This window comes from Podarcis erhardii (genome assembly GCF_964252035.2).
Source record: "Podarcis erhardii genome assembly, chromosome: 5".
Classification (NCBI taxonomy): Eukaryota; Metazoa; Chordata; class Lepidosauria; order Squamata; family Lacertidae; genus Podarcis; species Podarcis erhardii.
In genome coordinates, this window is record NC_138509.1 from 41,127,745 (window position 1) to 41,148,160 (window position 20,416).

The 20,416-nt window shown below is 41.0% G+C and overlaps 1 protein-coding gene across 2 annotated transcripts in view; it reads left to right on the plus strand.

Moving 5' to 3' along the window:
* Window positions 1-20,416, plus strand: part of TCERG1L (transcription elongation regulator 1 like) — a 176,018-nt gene that overhangs the window by 151,458 nt on the left and 4,144 nt on the right. The window contains exons 9-12 of one of the 2 annotated variants that reach the window (XM_081863278.1): window positions 6,425-6,491; window positions 10,596-10,725; window positions 12,945-13,034; window positions 19,888-20,006. In XM_081863278.1, coding sequence (XP_081719404.1) covers window positions 6,425-6,491; window positions 10,596-10,725; window positions 12,945-13,034; window positions 19,888-20,006 — 406 coding nt within the window. Of the gene's footprint in view, window positions 1-6,421; window positions 6,492-10,595; window positions 10,726-12,944; window positions 13,035-19,887; window positions 20,007-20,416 lie in introns of both variants that reach the window. The other variant, XM_081863277.1, reaches the window with a different exon arrangement.

Here is a 20,416-nt window from a genome sequence, read left to right on the forward strand (position 1 = left end):
TGCATGAAATCAAATGTGCTTGAAATGAATGCATGAATGAAAATAATTAAAAAGATTGCACATTTTGTAACAATTTATGCTCACTGATATTCATGAAGGTATCATAAGTTCATTTCATGGGTCTGCATTATGCTTTTCAGTGCAATGCATCTCACATTCTGTTCCTTCTAAAAAGAAGGGTTAAGGATCAGAAATGAAATGCAAGACCTCTGCCTGAGATCCTGAAGAACTGCTGCCAGTCAAAACAGACAATACTGGGGAAGGTGGGGGGGGGGAGTCCACTTTAGACTTGTCTTCCTGCTTGCTTATGTGCTACTCATTCATAGAATTGTAGTGTTGGATGGGGCCATGTAAGCCATCTAGTTCAACCTTCTGATTCAGGAGATTCAGAGCTAGAGAGCCCTAGGCCCTGCTAGATCCTCTAATTCCCCTCAAGAATTCCCTAATTCCCAATAATCCAATCCAATCCAAACAACTTTATTGTACTAGCCATTGGCCATGACAAATCTGAGTCAACAATAAATATAAGCAAAAGGGGTGCCACACCACAAATAATGGTCTTACAGTTCACTGCTATATTGTCCAGGGTCTTCTTTCTGATCTTGCCTTTGCTGGTCCATCTCAGATTTTGCTTGGTTCATGTCTTTAGGGTTAGGCGGACACCCTTTCCCAATCATGATGGATTTTGATTGTCCCTTCCCTGCCGCCGCCCTTTAAGAGGCAGGCAGGCCTAGGAGGTGCCCTTAATACTTTTTACCTATTGGTTGAATAGGGACAATAGGAGTGGTTTCTCCAGAATTGGGAAGCCTACTGACCATGCAGCTACAGCCATGGGGAACTTTATGAAACAAAGCTTGAACAAAAGCTCTTTTGAATTCTGTGTAGTTTTTGCACTAGATGTTTTCCAAACTGGACATGGTCTGAAAGCATATGAGGCTACCACTTTGCTTATGTTAAGCAGAACATGTGCACGTTCTGTGAATTCCATGATGGGGGGAAAGATGTAAGTGTAAGAAAGTAAGTTATCTGGCTAAGCAACCTTGTCTTTTGTTGCAGGGTTTTCCTTGTAAATTGTTGTCTCCATTATAAGAAGCCACCTTTTTAAAGAAATGCTGTGTCTAATCAGGCATCAGTATTTCACCCACGTTTTAGGAAAGAGGCTTCTTGAGATTGCTTGCTTACATGCTTTTCTGAAAAGGCTCCACTTTTTTTTGGAACTTTCTGTCTGAGGCTGCCTATATATTCCTGACAGAATTAAAGATAGACAGGTTGCAGCTGTTGAGAAAGAGCCTTTGCTAACAGATTAAAAAGCTGATTGGGCTTGGGCTGAGTGATTTGTTCCTGGGAATTTAACAGCAGAAACAAGTAGAAATGGTATAATAATGCCATTGATAGAATACGGGGTAGGGAGGAATCAGTGTGCTGAGGCAATTATCCTCATGGTCAAATTGACCTTTTACCTTAACACCACAGCTGAAGCATTTTTACTGGGATGTTGAAGTGCAATTGATTCCAAATGTGCTGAACACTTGACCCCACCTGCACTATACATTGAAAGCACTATGATACCACTGTAACAGCCATAGTCTCCAACAAAGTGTATGTGCCAGTTCCTAGGGGCTGACACAGTTTCACCCCCATATTGTTTTTGAGGAGACCTGTCTCCCTCAATGTTCAGAGGGTGTTCAGCAACACCCCCTGCCTCCTCAAGATGATGTAAACATGACATCAAGATGTTGCGTGATGTCACGTGCATGACATCAGGATGGCACATTGGGCCCCCTCAATCAAGTGGAGAAAATGGCACCTCTCCCTCTAAGCATCCTGGGAACTATAGCTTGTTAAGGGTGCCAAGAGTTGTTAGGAGACCCCTATTCCATTCACAGAGCTACAATTTCCAGAATTCCCTGGGAAGAGGGCTTGGTTGTTCAATCATTCATGTAATTGTAGCTCTGTGCAGGGAACAGGAGTCTCCTAACATCACTCAGCAGCCTTAGCAAACTATAGGTGCCAAGATTCTTTGTGACTGTTTACAGTTGTAGAATACTGGTTTAAACGTATATTTCAGATGGAGCTCCCATTCACTCATTGGGGCTCACACAGGAGAACTCCCCAGTGGATTGTGCTCTGGAGAGAGCTAGAAACTTAGGAATTAATGAAATGGTTTTCCTCTTATACAAATTCTCATTCAGCGTCCCTAGAACTCAACTGTTAAAACGGGATCTGGGGTTAAAGTGGAGTTGTTTCCTAACCTAAAGTTTCAGATGCTTTTCATTTCCCTTTGTCATTCTTCTTTATCAGCTTCACTTTTATGTGAACTCAGTAGAATCTAATACCTTGATCTGGCACTAAGTCAGCTTCAGCATTAATAAACACATTTATGGCCAATTTAACAATACAGTCTTGCCCTATCCTTTTCGGGAATAGATCTTGTGTTTGGTTTTGAATAAAGTATAGAGCTGACCCTTGTGTATATTTCTTGTATTGCTGTTAGTCATTGTGTTTCCCAGCTCTGTTTACTTCCAGAAAGTGGATGGTTTTGGTGCCTTTTTTGAAACTGCTTGCTTTCCATATGCTCTTTATCCAAGCTATCTATTCTCACACAGAGACAAATAGCTTTAAAGTCTATCCCTGCGTCGATTTTTCTAGTGAGCTCAGAGAGGCCTATGGGGTGATAAAAGGTTTTAGAGATGCTCCATCTCAGATGCCTGCTAACTTGTGACAGCTTAACTGAGATATGTCTTCCTAACAGGTTCTTCTGTGGCTTAAAATCACTTAAAGAACTTGTGTCTTCTTTAAGAGAAAGATAATACTTTGTTTGCACTACTAATTCCTAATAGTTATATATATATGTGTGTGTGTGTGTATGTATTTACTCTTTTGATAAGCATCACGTATGGTATTACATATTTTATTATAGGTTAGGTCTATTTTTGTTTCAAGAAGGTTAAAAGTCCATCAGCAGAATGCTTAGACAAATTTGTAGAAGATAAGGCTATCAATGATTACTTGTTATGATGGCTGCTCATAACCTCAAGTATCAGATGCTCTAAGCCTCTCAATGCCAGGACTGCAAGTGGGAGAAGGCTATTGCGCTCATGCCTTGCATATGGGCTTCCCATAGACACTAGCCACTGTGAGAACAGAATGCTGGCTTTTTGGTCATGCATTCAACCAGACTACTTATACAGTATGGGACATGCTGGGTGGCTGTGGGAAGGGTATGCAGCTGCTCCCTTAAACATGCTGGCCCAGTTCAGAGAGGGAGAGGAGTTTCATCAGAGCTAGAACAATCTCTGTTAGAAGGCTGCAGGGATTAATTTTACCTACCGTAATTTTTCAGCTACTAGGAAATTGCTGCTAAAATAATCCCAGGCAGATTGTCTGCAGATAACTTCAGTGAAGTGTGCATTCTTAAGGAGTGTCCCTGGTTCCACACCTGGGCCACATTCAGTCTCTTGCATGCAAGGACCTCCCTCAACAGAGCAGGTTGCATGTTATCTTCTTATTGGTACTGTGAGCACCAGCCAGTGAAGCTGTGCAGGTGGGGACCCTGTTGTTCTCCTGGCTTCACAATATTGTGGGTGGTTGGCAGTTGCCTAGAGGGACAGGTAGGAGGAAAGTCACAGGGTGCTCAGAGGTGTGGTGTGTCACAGCAGGAGCATCAGATTGATGCTGCCTTTCACAGTGCCAAGTTTCCCACACTTCCCCCCTCCAAGTGACCCACCCATATGCTGTCTCACCAGTCCCTACTGGGTACTAATAGTACCCAGCTTTACTGTGCATTTATGTGTGCCTTGTTATACAGCATTCGTATCTGATTCCTCACAAATTACCGGTACTATGTTGTCAAGCAGAGTGGATATAACTGCAGCCAGCCCAACCTCCCCTCCCCTGTTCAGGTTGCTCCCAGGTGGGTGTTTATGGTGGAGTCGGTGCTACTCATGCATGTCAGATTTTTGGCACACCCACATGAAAATGCCAACCTGTATTTCTTTTCTCATTCAATCAGGTTTTCCCCTTTCCATAAACAAAACCCTCCCCCCAAAAATCATTTTGCCAGTGTCCTGTTTGCAATACCCGAATGACCCATTTGCAATGTTACAGTTCCATCTGGAAGCACCCTTGGTCTTCAGCCATTGCAATATTATAGCAAATTGTCCTGGGGTAGTAAGAAATGTAATTTTGTTCAGTTTGGTTTTATGTGGGCATGTGTGTTCCTTGATTCATTTCTTTAGCAGCCTACTTCGAAAAATTGATATACGATGTGACCAAGACTCTGAACTAAAATAAAACAATTCACTTCCTATTTTCTGACAGAACAGGTTGAACCTGTAAGAGTGAGTTTAGCATAGTGCAGAATACAGCATTAAGGACAAAATGACTGAAATAAAGTGTGAGCATAGACCTTAAAGTCACATTTCCTGACTCTGATTTAATAGATCACATGTGTAGCAGCTGGAGCTGAGGGTAAAAAACAAACAAACTTGGGAGTCCTGCCAGTCAGCTGAATATTCCACCCAAACAGCTGATTGCCAGTATTTCAATGTTTAAAGGAGGCATGTGCGTATGTGTGGACTTGACTGCTATATCAGGTCAGGGAATTATTGCAGTCTAAGCAGGAATAGTCATATGGAAGCCTGTTTTCTTGCCTATAAAAGAGATTACTAAGAGGTGATATGATAGCAATCTTCAAATACTTTAATGGCTGCCATGTAGATGATGGTGCAAATTCATCATTTATTTAAAAGCATTTCTGAAATATTTTGTATTTAAAAATCTCTAAGCAGTGTATAGAAATGCATCATGAAAAGAGGGAAGCACTACCATAAAGACAGAGATGCAACCTAAAAACTATTATCATAAAACTAGGTAAAAATGGGAATTCGGTAAAAACAGGGTCCAGGAAAAACTTAGGCAAAAAGATGACTCATCAAGTTGAGAGAAGTAACTGTTGGCTGATGCTTCATGTTTGACAGGGGGAAGGGCATTCTATAATGCAGGGGCAATGTTGGAAAACACCCATTTTTGAGTCACCAGCCTGTGGTATTGTATAGGGTGTGGTGCCACGAATAAAAATTCACCATAAGTGTTCTAAACTCTATTCAAGGACAGACAGTTTTTCAGCTAACCTGGTCCCAAGTTGCTCCAGGCTTTAGAGTAACAAGACCTTGAACATGGCCTGATAGCTGCATTGAACCAGCACATATGCGATGCCTGGGTGTTTCACACAACAACCTGACCGACAACCTTTTCTGCTGCTCCAAAGAGTTGAAAACATTTGGGTTCAGAGTTGCAAGAAATTGGACTTTATGTTGAAACAATGAAGAAGAACTTCCTGGTGGTACTATCTGTTGGATGGTAGAACTGTCTGCCTCTAAAGATGGTAGGCTATTATTTGTTAGAGGTTTTTAAAAAGCAGCTGGAGTGTCCACCTTTTAGGGACAGCATCACAATGTATTCCATGTGTCCACAAAGAGTAGATGACCTTTGAGGGCCCTTGCGCCTATAGATACAGTCCCTAGTTGGATTGGGGAGAACACTTTTAAAGTTCTCTTACACACTTAATTGTAATAATTCCATGACTCCCTCTATCATAGACCAACCTCATATTTAAATATTCAAAATGGATGGCATATAGGAGTATTTCACCCTTCCCCTCAATAAAAGTGTTGTGCTGCTTATCAGAAATCATGTTGACTTTAGAAGACACACTAGAAATTGCAAGCCACACTGAACTGAGCTGGAGTTTGTCTCCAGTTCATTTTTATTCAGAGTGTGGTGCTTTATATGCAGAAAAGATAAAGTGCTTCAGAATTGCAGAAATAGATAATGGGATCATAAACATCACACTTCTTCTGAAAAACAGCCACATCCCACTGTAATTTGTTAGACAATATCTATGCCAAAACAGGAATCGATCATTTCTTTGGGCTATCCTCTAAATTTGAGAGACAGTAATGTCTGCATGTTTTTGATTGCAATACAGTGTGTCAAGTTTAATGACAGAGAAGCTTTATCATTCCCCTACATTTGAGTAAGAATACCACTGATACTTCTGGCAGAAAGGAACTTCTATCAAATTTTTCAACTTGTCAGCAATAAAATGAACATATTTTTCTTTTTATTTCTTATCCAAATGTGAAATGACAACCTTTCATTTTAAAAAAGGAGTATTAAATAAAATGTGCGAAGATCAAAACAAGAAATTGCCGTATGTTGTTGTTCTAAAATCATTCTAAATCTATCAGGAACTCTAGTGTTCTAAGGTAACTCCAAACTACCAGATAAATGCACACATCTTTAGAAACTGAATAGACTTTAGGAAAAGCTAAAGCTAAACAATTATTAGCTGGTTAGTCTAATGTAAAGTTTTTAATTTGTCTAACTACTTTTTTTTTTTTTTTTTTTTTACTTTTAGCAGATAAAAGTGATGGCTCTTATGCAGAAGATTTAAATGATGATCACAGTACTAAAACAAAGAGAAATAAGTAAGTAATATTTTTTCTATCATGAGATCCATGAAGTAACCTTTGCTGAAGATGCCAAAATGGACTTTGACTATATGAAGAATTTCAAGTCCTTATTTTAAATTTAAATTATTTTAATTAAAATTAAACCCAACCATAGTAGAGGTGTTTATCTGCATGGATTAAGGGAGGAATTCAACAAAGTTTTACTCAGAGTAGAGCTGTTGAAATTATTAGAGCTAACTTAGTCATGTTTATTCATTTCAGTGGGCTTAGTCTGCAAAGAACTTAACTGAAAGGCATCCTAAACTTTCCTCTGCAGCTTAGTTTGTAAACTGTGCCCACAGAATATCTGACTAGTAAAAATTTTAATGGGCTTTTGTATTTTATTTGTTTGCTTATTAATTTTTTATGCCACCCTTCATCCAAGGCAGTTTACAATATAAAAGCAATTTGCTGAAACAGTATCCTGGCCAAATCAGGAACAGAACTTGTTCTTTGGGGGTAATACATTTTTGAGAAAAATAATAGCTGTATGAATCATACTACATTTTGATATACAGTGGTACCTTGGGTTACATACACTTCAGGTTACAGACTCCGCTAACCCAGAAATAGTAATATTTATTTGTATCCCACCCTCCCCGGCCAAAGCCAGGCTCAGAGCGGCTAACATCATATAAATAAGACGATATGCATAATACAAGCGATCAATGAATTAAGATACATCCCACAATTAATTCAACCAATTAAAATTAAAACTGGACAAGTGGCAATCTTCACGTTAAAACTGGAAGTGGTTAATACTCTCCAAGACCAACTGTTTCCACTGATATTATAAGGACCTATGAGCAAGCTGGGAACCTCCTTCGTGCTTGTTCTTTACAAAGAGAAAATGAGTCAGGCTCAACCCTGACCAAAGGCCTGGTGGAACAGCTCTGTCTTGTAGGCCCTGCGGAAAGATGTCAAATCTCACAGGGCCCTAGTCTCTTAATAATAAACCTTTATTTGTATCCCGCCCTCCCCGACCGAATCTGGGCTCAGGATGGCTAACATCAAATCTATAACATTGGTATAAAATTAAACAATAATTAAATTACCTCCTAAAAACAAGCCAGGATCAAATTAAAATATAATTCAATGGTTTTCCACAGGATTAGGGTTGGGAACAGTAATGCTCATCATTATTTGCGTCATTTTTAATTAACTGTACTAAAAAAGAGGCAGCCAGAGAGCATCTTCGTTAATGAAATAGCTTTCTGGGTTTCCATCCATTTCTCTGGAAAAAAAATATATTTTTGGTTACCAGAAATTGGACTGGAAGCTTTATAGATCATATTACAGAATAGGATAATTTCAGGAGAATGAGAATGGCTAATATAATATCAAAGTCACTATTATATGAAGAGTGACAATTTGATGCCTTTGGAGCTACTAACATCATGCAATACCCATTTTAGTATAATTTAAGAGTGAATTTGTATAATGCAATTATTGATGGCAAGGAAAATAATGTTAGGACTCATATTGCTTTACTGGGTAATGGAATTTATTAGCTGAAAGATTTTAACATTTCCCATTTCAGCTGAACCATTTAGAACCTTTCAAGAATAAAATCATGCTTATGTCCAATGGCTAAAAGTTTCTAATCAGGTGCAAATGTAGTTAGTTGACTTCAGCTTGGTTTTGTCAGAGAGAATAATCTCTTTTCTGAAAGTTTCTACAACAGATATTACTGGAACTACAATATATTTAAACCACTGATTGTGTAGCAAGAATGCCAGAATAATGTTAACCTATGTCCCTTATAGTTTTGTTCCCCATGCTAGAGACTAAGATGCAGAATAGGTAAAGGTAAGGCAAAGGTAAAGGACCCCTGGACCGTTAAGTCCAGTCGAATTCGACTATGAGGTGCAGAGCTCATCTCCACTTTTAGGGTGAGGGAGCCGGCATTTGTCCATAGACAGGTTTTCCAGGTCATGTGGCCGGCATGACTAAACTGCTTCTGGCACACAGAACACTGTGATGGAAACCAGAGCACATGGAATCACAGTTTACCTTCCCACCACAGCGGTACCTATTTATCTACTTGCACTGGCATGCTTTCAAACTGCTATGTTGGCAGGAGCTGGGACAAAGCAACGGGAGCTCACCCCATTGTGCAGATTTGAACTGCTGACCTTATGATTGGCAAGCCCAAGAGGCTCAGTGGTTTAGACTACAGCGCCACCCGCATCAGGTGAATAATGTATCTCTTGAGCATGTGAGCATCTCCATTTATTTCACTGGAGGAACGTCTGTAGGGGCTTCTTCAGTGCTGAGATGGCAGAGTTCCAATCTGCCCAAGGAACTAGCCCTTATAATTTACATAGCACACATATAATAAAACTAGCAACCATTTCAGTCACCCTGCAAAAAAATCTTGCACATTGTAGATGGCATGAAATACAATGGGTTGCCCATTGTCTCTGGTTAGCACTGAACAAGCCAGGTCCTGTTAGCCCTTTTGTTAATCTACTGGTGTGTAGGAAGTGACAGATAGAAAGTATTTTAGAAGGGAAAGTTAGAGGTTCTTGCTTCTAATGGCTTAGTGGGAATACATAGGCAAGCAATTAACAAGTATGTTAAAACACTGTTTCCTGTTTCCTTTCCTGACTAAGCTTATAGTAAGCACAGTGGGTAATAGAGGAAACTGTTTGTAAAAAGAGATAACAAATATTTATCACTTCACTGACTTTAAAGCCCTATCACATCTAAGTATGAAATGTATAAATTGTAAATATCTTGAGAAGATGCATCGTTCAAAAGGCGCTCAGAATAAGACATCTTTGCTTGGTGAGTTCCCACCCACCCCAGTGGAAATAATGACACATGACACAGTCATTAAGGTTAATGGGCTAAATAAGACCACAACTTTATTGGTTACAGGTGATGAGCAGTATGGGCTTAGGCATTGGTCCTAACCGACCATATCCAACTTCAGCCTATCCACTTGAAGTCCGGGAAGGGTTAACCACCAGTAGGGGAGTCCTGCTGATGCACATCAACTAGGAACTCCCCCAGGGTGACCTCTAGGGGGTGTGCCTTAGGCCCTCACCTCCCCAGGCTTCAGACAGGGCCATGCCTCCCAGAATCCTTTATCAGACTACCCTTCAATATGTGGGACAGGTGATGGCACTACCTCCCCTCTTCCATCTACAGAACAATACAAATGCCTAACTGCAATACCAAGAAAGTTGTGATGATTTGCTACGAGGCAGGTGAAAACCAAGTGGCTGGTGCTAATTTTCCAAGTGGAAAAAATCCTACCAGGCCCCTCAACGGTGACCAACCAAGGTCCATAGCAAGGTCAAGGAACAAAAACCTTATAGGGCGGTAGGGTGGGGAAAGCAGGAACAGCTGACTGGCAGCAAAGAGGGAGATCCCCGGCCTCATCCTGCCTTAAATAGGGCAGGCCACACCCCCTCAGCCAGCTGATTGGCTGACCAGGGGATGGCACAGCTGGGAATCCCCCCAATTGAGGATGGGCTGGGCTCCAGCCACCACGTACGTGTTGGGGCCGTGAAGCCCTCAACCTCACCTCCTCTGTAGGGCAGAAGTGGCTTTTCCACAAATCAAAATCTTGTGCCACATCACTTCAGAGCTTTCCCCCAATCTAGAAGTTGAGAACACACTCTATCCTAAATGGAGCAAGGTAGGAGTTTTTCTCCAGATAAAGCTGAACATCCAAGTAAGGACTATCCCCCAGTAAAACAGTCCTAACAGTGTGCCATCTGAACTCTCAGCTCCAATAAAGGCATCCTTTATGGAGCCTGTCTCAGCCTTGTGCCCTCAAGATGTTTTGAACTATAACTTCACTCAGCCCCTTCCAGCATGGTTGATGAGAACTGTAGCTCAAAATGTTTGGAGGGCACCAGGTTGGGAAAGTCTGTTTTTAATGCCTCTAAAGAATGAGGTGAAGAACACGCTAGCTGCATATCTTTAAACTTAGACAAAAATAAGTTAATACAAGAACACTCTGTGCAACAAGTTGCTGCTTTTATTTTTCTAGTTCCTGCTGAGTTTTTAAAGATAATTGAGCGTTAAAAATTTATTCCATCCTGCATATTACTTGCATTATTTAAGACTGGAAGATCCTGAGAACGCTGGGCTAGACAAGGTCGAAGAGAAAAATGTGAAAGCCTCTGAAGATCAGATTATACTTCCATTGGAAGAACGTATTACCCATTTCAGAGATATGCTTCTGGAAAGAGGGGTAAGAAATAAGGTTGGACTGGCTTGATTCCAGCAGATTATGAGAACACGCTATAAACTCAAGATTTGTAACAGTATGTTGCAACCATCTCATGATTCCTACAGCTTCTATAAATGCTTTTTAATATTGCTTTCCTATCAACATTTATCACTGCTGAATGATGTTACGTTGCTTCCATTTGTTGTACAAAAGGCTAGGTGATGTAAAGGACATGATATAAATGTAATCTGTGCCCAGAGAGTTTATAATCTTTCTTATTGCCTGATTTTACGCATGTTCTCTGTCTTTGAATAACAGTTCAGGTACCCAGTGGAAACATGTTTAATTACATTCCATTACACACAAAACCGTCTCTAGACTTGATCTAACTAATTCCACATCCCATGGTTGACATGTTTCTAATGATATGATTCTAAGATTCAGGTAGGTAGCCGTGTTGGTCTGACGCAGTCGAAATAAATAAATAAAAAGATAAAAAATTCTCCACTAGCACCTTAGATACCAACTAAGTAGGATTAATTACAGTCGTCAACAGGTTTTCCATACCCACTGAGTCAGGGTGATCTCCTACTACCCTCCTGAGAAAAACCCCACCCTCCCACTATATATAAGGGTCTGGTGACTTCTGTTTCAGTGTATCTGAGGAAGTGTGCATGCACATGAAAGCTTATACCCAGAACTTAGTTGGTCTCTAAGGTGCTACTGGACAATTTTTTAATGATTCTAAGAGTATGTTCTATTCGTTATGAAGAAGCGCATTGAATAGGACAGGTTAGAACAGAATCATCCAATCCATTATGGGGCATAAATATCTGAAAATTGTTCTTATTTCTACCAACTTTTATATTTCAGTGGAAATGATAAAGTTTTGTTAGGTTTAACACTTTGGGTGTTAAATCATGGTGTCTTGCCTATGCAACAGACTTATGCTTATCTAAACAGCATTCCCTTTCTCTACAGGGCTGGGGAACCCCCTGGAGAGAAATTGGGGACTCAAGGGGAGGGGAGGGAGTATTGTTGTATTTGCTGGCACAATCATGGATCTTGCCCTTTGAGTAAATTTTTCACACAAGCCTTCAGCCTAAAGAGCAATGATCTCCTATATGAGATTCCCAACATGTTTGACCTAAGTTTCTCCCCTGATGAGAAGGCTAATTAGAGCAAGATTCAATATCAACATAGTCTATTTGGCTTCCCTAAGACTGCCCCAGTACCTGTTGTATGTTGTACTGGCTCGCATTGTATTCGGATGTTGGCAGATAGGTACAGATATGGAGACAGACAAAAGGGGACCATTATTACAGAGTGAGACCAGAAGGACCCAGCCATGAAAGAGCTACACGTGTCTCATAACTATGCAAGCAAGATCCAGTGAAGCATCTAGCCCAATGAAGAGTTCTGGAGAACTCTAAAGCTTATTCACTGTTTTATGACACTTTGGTTTCATTAAGGTTTTGCCCTACTGTAGATTTGGTTTGTGTTTTGTTTTTATGGACCCCAACTGCTAAAGAATAAGCAAAGCAGGATGGATTACATGCATGAATTACCTAATGAGGAACAATTACTTTCTATAGTAATTTTATACAGGTTTATGTGAACCAATAAGTTTTGGATGATTAATCAGTATATAAATCCCGTTAAATAAAAATAGTGAGCTAGCCCATCCCAGTTTCTACTCAGCCTAAGCCTGATCTGAAAGCTGATTCAAATGGATCTATTATTATTATCAACATAATTTGCATCTGCTTTTATTAGTCACTTATGGAAAACTGACCCAAAGCAACTTACAAAACCTATCGGTAACAAGAAAACTTGAAAGCTGAATGAAATGAATTTGAGGAATAAGATAATTTCTGAATTAAAATTCCTGGTTAAAAGAGTGGGAGAGGGACACCATGAAACAGTTATAGTTGTGTCATATTGATTTCTGATCTGTTTCCTATGGTATTGATCATTCCTTCAAACATGTTGTTGGTTTTTTTGCTGTTCTTCATTCCTGCATCATACATTTTCCATTCTGTTCTCACAGTTCTCCTCTTAATCCCAGTTCCCTTGATTAAGATTTATTCTGTTTCTTGAATAAGTTAGGTCATGGCAAACGCTGTAGCTTGTGGCATTATTGCAGTGTTCTGTTTTCTCAGAAATTGAATTTACAGCCAAGTTAGTTCCAAAACCTTCAGAAAATTGTTTATATATCTTCCATTCATATCTTCCTTCAGGTCTCTGCATTTTCCACATGGGAAAAAGAGTTACACAAAATAGTATTTGATCCACGTTATCTCCTACTCAACTCAGAAGAACGTAAACAGGTGAGTTTAAAGTTTTATAACAATGCATGCCTCCCCCGACAGTTCAGAGTGCTTGAGCCAATTCCCATTACTTTTTTAAAGTACATGACATACCTGAAATAACTATGGTATAAAAATGGGCATCAGAAAACAAATGGGTCCTTGCTTCCATGCTGTAAACATAAACTGAGGGAAATGGGCGATGAATATCTTTCAGAAAGAGGCAAACTGAAAATATAAGCAGATATGCAAAGGAAAGTTGAAACAGGGAAGTCGATCCATTTCTGTGGAATTCATGGTGGACAAAAGATAAACAGCTGGCTAGTTTCAATCTTTGATCTACTGAATTAGTGCATCATTCCTCATACTTTACCTGCCATGGACATCCTACATATCCTTCAACTGTCCCAAGAAAACTGAGATATCCCCTTTTTTTATGTGACAGCATGGCAGCCATTTTGAGTCCTGCAATCTTGGACTGGAAAAACACTTTTTTGGGGGGGGGCACGATCTTGCATGGGTCACATGACTCATGCGAGAATGTGGTGCTGGAAGGCAGTCTCCTGGTTGTTCAACTTGGGTATGCATTCTAGTCTTTTCTACTAAATAAATTCTGATTCACGCTAGCTTCTATAAGTCCAAGCCTGTATAGGCCTTATTCTGAGCCAACAAGAAAAATAATGAGGGCATCACACTATTTCCTTATGATTCAAAGGACTATTGCAATGTCTAAGGTTAGCAAAGCAGCCGCATTTTGTACTTTAGGTCACTATTATAGCTGAAACAAATAGATAAGCAGTCCTTTAAATTATATCACTTCCTGGTGATCAGAATCTCCAGTTTACAAATGATGTGAACTGCCCTGAGATTTGTGGATGAAGGGCAGTACCATTTGGTGCTGCCTCAATAGAGCTGTGCACTTCTGTTGCTGGACTCCATTGAAAATGGCTTCTCCATGAGAACCAGGAAGTGACCTTTCCAGGCAACAGAACGACTCTTCCTTTCTTATCTGTGCAGCTGCGATCTCCTGGGTGATGCAGACACCATTAGGCAGTTGAATGTGCATGCGTACTCCATCCATTTCCTTCCCACGCAGCCCCGGATGCTGGTAACCCATGCAATGCCACTGAGTGGAGACCCCCGTCTACCTTTGAAGCTCCCAGTGTAATTAAAAATTGATGGTGCAGAAGTTCAAAATCCTAAAAGGAACCCCCATGAATTTAGGAGGCTTCCTGCTTCAGACCTTTGCCCTCAAACTCATGAGGAGACTGAGCCCCTTGCATAGGGGTGAACCATATCTAAAATGTGTTTTCTTTTAGCAAAGAATGGCTACCATTTTTTAGGGTAAAATTATAATTGGGAATTTGAAACTGTAACCTAACAATGCACTTAGAAGACGGTTTTGTACGGCAAGGGGAACACTGTATTCTATTTCAGTGATTTAAGCAAGGGCACAGTCTAGACCGTGCCTAGTCAATCAAGCTTTATTGCGCCTTTCATTTATCAAGCATGTACATGATATAGTAAAATTGCTTAATGAACAGTCGATAAAGCTTATACTATAGATATTAGCTTTGAAACATTGGTGACATGGGTCTCATTTGTGGAATATATTACGTACTCAAGGAAAATGACTATGAAAAGCAATTTTCAGTTCTTCTTTACATAGAAGATTAAAATTATGTTCCTACTAGTAAAAGAGGGTAATCAAATTGCAGAGAAGGAAATTTTATGAAGTGTTAAAAATGTCCTCCTTTTGGTCAACTGGAAAGATTAACATTTATTGCAGGATTGATCATCTCACCTTTAGCAACTCTTCGTACAAATAAGAACTACACAAGTTAAAATTAGAGACAGGTGATAGCTAGAACACTAGATTTTGTGGCTAAACCTTCATGCCTGAATTAGGATGCAAAATAGTTGTGGGTTGTTCAGAGCCATAGTTGTGTTCCATTAGAATGTGGGTGAGAGGTGGCCTCCTAAGTCAATTGGTACATTATGCAGAATTATGCATAATGCACACTATGCATTAGAATTCTGACATTCTAATTGATGCTCTGGATTGCAGGTAGAAGAGAGTCTTTTTGAAACGTATCTTGAGCTACAAGGGAACACAGAGCTGCAGTTATTTTTGCTTAGCCCACTACCTTTGATGTTATGGTGATTCTCTGGGTCCCTTATCTGATGAAGGTGAATCTCTGCAGTGCGAGCCTTTTGTATCAGGGCTCCAAATCATGCAAGGAGTCTCCACAGATACAACAGACTCCCTGTTGACGTAGTTCACCATCTTACAACATGGGAGGGGCCTAGAGAACATGTGCAACTTCAGCATGGGGCTAAATAACCTTAAAGGTAAAGGTACCCCTGCCCGTACAGGCCAGTTGTGTCTGACTCTAGGGTTGCGCGCTCATCTCGCTCAAGAGGCCGGGAGCCGGCGCGTTCTGAAGACACTTCTGGATCACGTGGCCAGCGTGACGAAGCTGCAGCTGGCGAGCCAGCACCAGCGCAGCACACGGAAACGCCGTTTACCTTCCTGCTATAAAGTGGTACCTATTTATCTACTTGCACTTAGGGGTGCTTTCTAACTGCTAGGTGGGCAGGAGCTGGGACCGAATGACGGGAGCTCATCCCGCCGCAGGGATTCGAACCACTGACCTTATGATCGGCAAGTCCTAGGCACTGAGGTTTTACCCACAGTGCCACCCGCATTCCTTGGGGACAGACTAAACCCTGCTACATCCAGGCTCCCACTTAGCTCAATAATACTTGATTAAACCGATTATATTTAAAAATGAAAGACTATTTGGCAAATTATGTGTTGTATTATTGATGTGGCCTCTTCCCCTAAGTAGATAAGGGCTTTGAAAAGGGCAGATTTATCACTTCATCTATTGGAAGGGCCTGTCGATGAACAGAGAAAGGTCTGTTCTCATATTATCTCTCCATTGTATGAAAGGCCAGCGAGTCAGATGTTGAACTTTCGCAAGAATTTGTTTGCTAACGGAGCAAATAACTAGGCGCAGCTACCTTGAGACTATCTGAGGAATGGGCTTCTTTTGATTAAATTCAAATCCCCATGCTGCATTGCCATTTCGCAATTATTTATTGATCGTTATGTCCCAACAGATGGCTTTCCTCTCTGCCCACAATGAAGCTACATTCCCGACAGCAAAATATTCAACAAATGAGTGGATTTGGGGTCTAGAAATAGCATTGCATTTAGGGGCTCGGGTGCTGGGATAATGAGCCACTTATCAATTTTAACTTAATGTGGTCATCTATTTTTGACCTCATGGAAAGCTCTTTCCTGTAACTATTAAAGTGGGCCCCTTATCATATTATTCTTTGGCAGTCTCAAGAACAGTCAAAAGGAAAGTACATTGATGTGGTGTTGTTTTTTAAAAAAGAACCTGAGATGGGTTCAGTAAAAATAATTAAAAGACATCCTTGCTCTACTAACAGAAAATAGTTCGTTTATTGCTGTTCTCAGAAGAGAATGGCTATGATCCAGCTGTGCATGCATGGCCCTGGTGAAGAAGCATAGATACGCCAATAAGGCAGTTTGCAGGGAGAGCTGGCTGGGGGAAATCCAAACTTTACCACCACCCTATTCCTAAAGTGTTAATCAGTACAGGTGCAATTTATTTGCAAGGCTAAATGTGCATCATAGCTGCTGGATTGGGAATCACATACGTGTTTCCATGTGCAGATAGGGATACTTTGACTGAAGCCTGCTTCCATGTGCCCATTGCCCCTAGTTGGATGGGGGGGGAAGGACCTCATTTGTTGGTATGAAATATAAAAATAGGCTATTCTAAATCAGTTGAGTTGAGCTACATTTCTGTAATTCCCATTCAGCACATGCTCTTTTCTCCCTAAAATATGCATCATATGATGAGCACATGTGCCTGCTTTATACCAAGTCAGATCATTGGTCCATGCAGCTCAGCATTGTCTACAGTGGCTGGCAGCAGGTTTCCAACTTTTCAGACAGATACCTTTCTCAGCCTTACCTGGATGCCGGGGATTGAACCTGGGACCTTCTGCATGGAAAATATGAGCTCTGCTGCTCATCTGTGGTACCTCCCAGTCAAGTTAGAATCTAAGTGCCAACCCTCAAATTACTCCACTTGCAAATGTTCTCACTTGAGTCACTTCAATGAATCTTGCAATGAGCCTTCTAGACCAATGGTTTTTTCAATTTGTTATGCTAGTGCATGAATCAAGCAAGTCATGAATCATGGTTCTGCAATTAACCAGAAAACTGCTTCGTTAGCCTTCGGCCCATGGTTCAGACCCAACAGTCTACTGTTATTTAACATCTAATTAGCTACAACATTCAGCTACATGCCATACCATACATAGATGGTGACTCCAGTCCTGCCCAAAGAGCCTCGGGTTTACTTTGTTAGAACAACCATCATGCTACTTCCTCTCCAATCTTTCCGCAGAAAGCCAGTTACCCTGGAACTAAGTGGATCAGAATTGGATTGTGGATTGAACTTTCTCTTGTTTTATTGGTATTTCATCTCATCTCACAGATCAATTACTGTGAAAAGGTCACAGCAGATTAACAATGATTACTCTACAGATGTAAAAGAAATGATATCGTGAGCCTTGGGGAACATACACTAGGAGTACTAAGGCACACAGAAGTAAAATTGTCTTTGTGAAGCAATTTCCCTTTGCAGGCAGATATTACCTGTCAAATCAATTACTATTAGGTGCCATCAAAAAGTATAGCATTGCTTCATTTACATGCCTACCAGCAATTTGCCAAACTCCCTTTATGAACTTATGAAACAGAGCCAAACATTAGTTCATTGAGCCCAATGCTGTATGATCCAACCAGCAACAGTTATTTAAGGCCTCCTGCAGAGTTGTCCCCCCAAAATCTGACACCTAGATCCTCTTGATTAGAACTGCTGGGAACTGAACTAGGGGTGTGTGATGTCAGCAACAGTTTTGTTGCTCTATTCATTTTTCATGATTGAAAACTTCCTTCCTTTTGCTTTCTCATGGTGTTGGTTCTTTTTTGCCATTCCAATTTCTGTTGATTCCCATTGATTCCAATGAGAGAACCAAATTCTCTTCCACTGTCAATAACTTCCATATTTTATATCATTAAAGGTAAAGGGTAAAGGTACCCCTGCCCGTACGGGGCAGTCATGTCCGACTCTAGGGTTGTGCGCCCATCTCACTTAAGAGGCCGGGGGGCAGCGCTGTCCGGAGACACTTCCGGGTCACGTGGCCAGCGTGACGAAGCTGCTCTGGCAAGCCAGCAGCAGCACAGCACACGGAAACGCCGTTTACCTTCCTGCTAGAAAGCGGTACCTATTTATCTACTTGCACTTAGGGGTGCTTTCGAACTGCTAGGTGGGCAGGAGCTGGGACCAAAAGACGGGAGCTCACCCCGCTGCGGGGATTCGAACTGCTGACCATGCGATCAGCAAGCCCTAGGCGCTGAGGTTTTACCCACAGCGCCACCCGCGTCCCTTTATATCATTATTTTGCCCAAAAACACAGGCTAAGAAAATAACAGCAGATTATCAGAGTGTAATGAGGGGAGCATGTTGTTGCATTCAGGTCCTGTTTGCGGGCTTCCCATAGGCAACTAATTAGGCATGGTGGGAACAGGATGCCAGGCTAGATGAGCCACTGACCTGATCCAGCAAAATCTTCATATGTTCAAGAGTTCTTATGATGGCTACAGAATAAGTCAGTTCCCTACCCCCTGCTTTCCCCTAGCACTCCATCCATTGAAACAAGAAGAAAATAGCAAAGATGACACCAAATTGCACCAAATCCATAGCTTCACATTTTGAGTTGCTTGCACATTTGGGTTCAGCTTGTAACAAATGGACTAAAAAGGTCTCATTCATCCATTTAAAAAACAAACTTGTTCCAAATGCACACCCTAAACTGAACTCAGGACCTCGTCCAACCTGAATTCAACTGCTGAACCACAAACTTTGTCTTGAAACCTTCCCTGATTAAACTCCCAGAAGCTGTTGTGAAATCCCTGGAGTTAGAACGAACAATTTCAAGAGTTGATTCAGATGTTGCTGATCAGTGGTGTAATGGAGGGGGAATGTAAATGTGTGCAGCTCTGGGACATTTTCCAGAGGAAAAGGAAAGATAACATCTGGGGTTCCTACATCACACCAACAGCTAGTGCCTTGCAAGATTGTTTGCATTTCTAATCAAAAGTTAAAGGTTGTGTTTCAGGCAACTAGATCAGGCACCCTCAACCTTTGGCCCTCCAGATGTTTTGGCCTACAACTCCCATGATCCCTAGCTAACAGGACCAGTGGTCAGGAATGATGGGAATTGTAGTCCAAAACATCTGGAGGGCCAAAGGTTGGGGGTGCCTGAAGTAGATGAAGATGTTTTGTTAGAGCTCAATGTGAGTTACAGGTTGAGCTAATGAAGTCAAAAGTAAGCTGCACTGAGGCCAGCTCACTCCCAGGACTCTGCATAGGACTGTCGTCATGCTAATAACAATACATTGGTTATTATACTATATACTGCTGCTTTTTGGTGTGGGTGTATGGGTAGGTGAAGATTGAAACAACTCTCCATAGACAAAATTGAATGAGGTTCTCATGCAATGGTTTCTCTTTGAAATGCTTTCATGTCAGTCCCTATTCTTCAATATGCTCAGAACCATGCTTTGTTTGTAGAACAGGGATGGTTAAGCTGTGTACTCTGACTTCTATCAGGCTAGTGGTCAGCAGTGACAGGAGTTGTTGCCTTCAACATCTGAAGGACCACAGGTTCACCACCCTTGCTCTAGAAGCCAATATGAACTTCACCAACCAATTTAGCAAATTTAATAATGTGTGTCTTTTTTTCTTTTTATTCTCCACCCAAGATATTTGAACAGTTTGTCAAGACCAGAATAAGAGAAGAATACAAGGAAAAGAAAAATAAGTTATTGCTAGCCAAAGAAGAATTTAAGAAGCTTCTGGAGGAATCTAAATTATCACCACGGTATGGAACTATTTTCTGGCACTGATCTTATTTAAGAATCTTAGACACTGACTAGACTTGGGTTATGCTTGTTTGGCCTAGAAATCTATGCAATGCTGAATGTGAATATGTTGTTTCAAATTTGAAGCACTCGATACAATGCAGCAAGGCCTGCAACTCCAGGCAGATCTGAGGAAGCCCCATTATAGTTTAAAGCTCTTGCACAGTAGCTGTGCTTAGTGCACCTTGAACTAGAAGCTAAGGTGTGGTTAAGGATGAGGAGAAATTTGATTCAATTCACATTTAGAGGCGAACTTCAAAACTTTTATGGCGAACTGCATAGGTAAAGATAAAGGTAAAGATACCCCTGCCCGTACGGGCCAGTCGTGTCCGACTCTAGAGTTGTGCGCCCATCTCACTTAAGAGGCCGG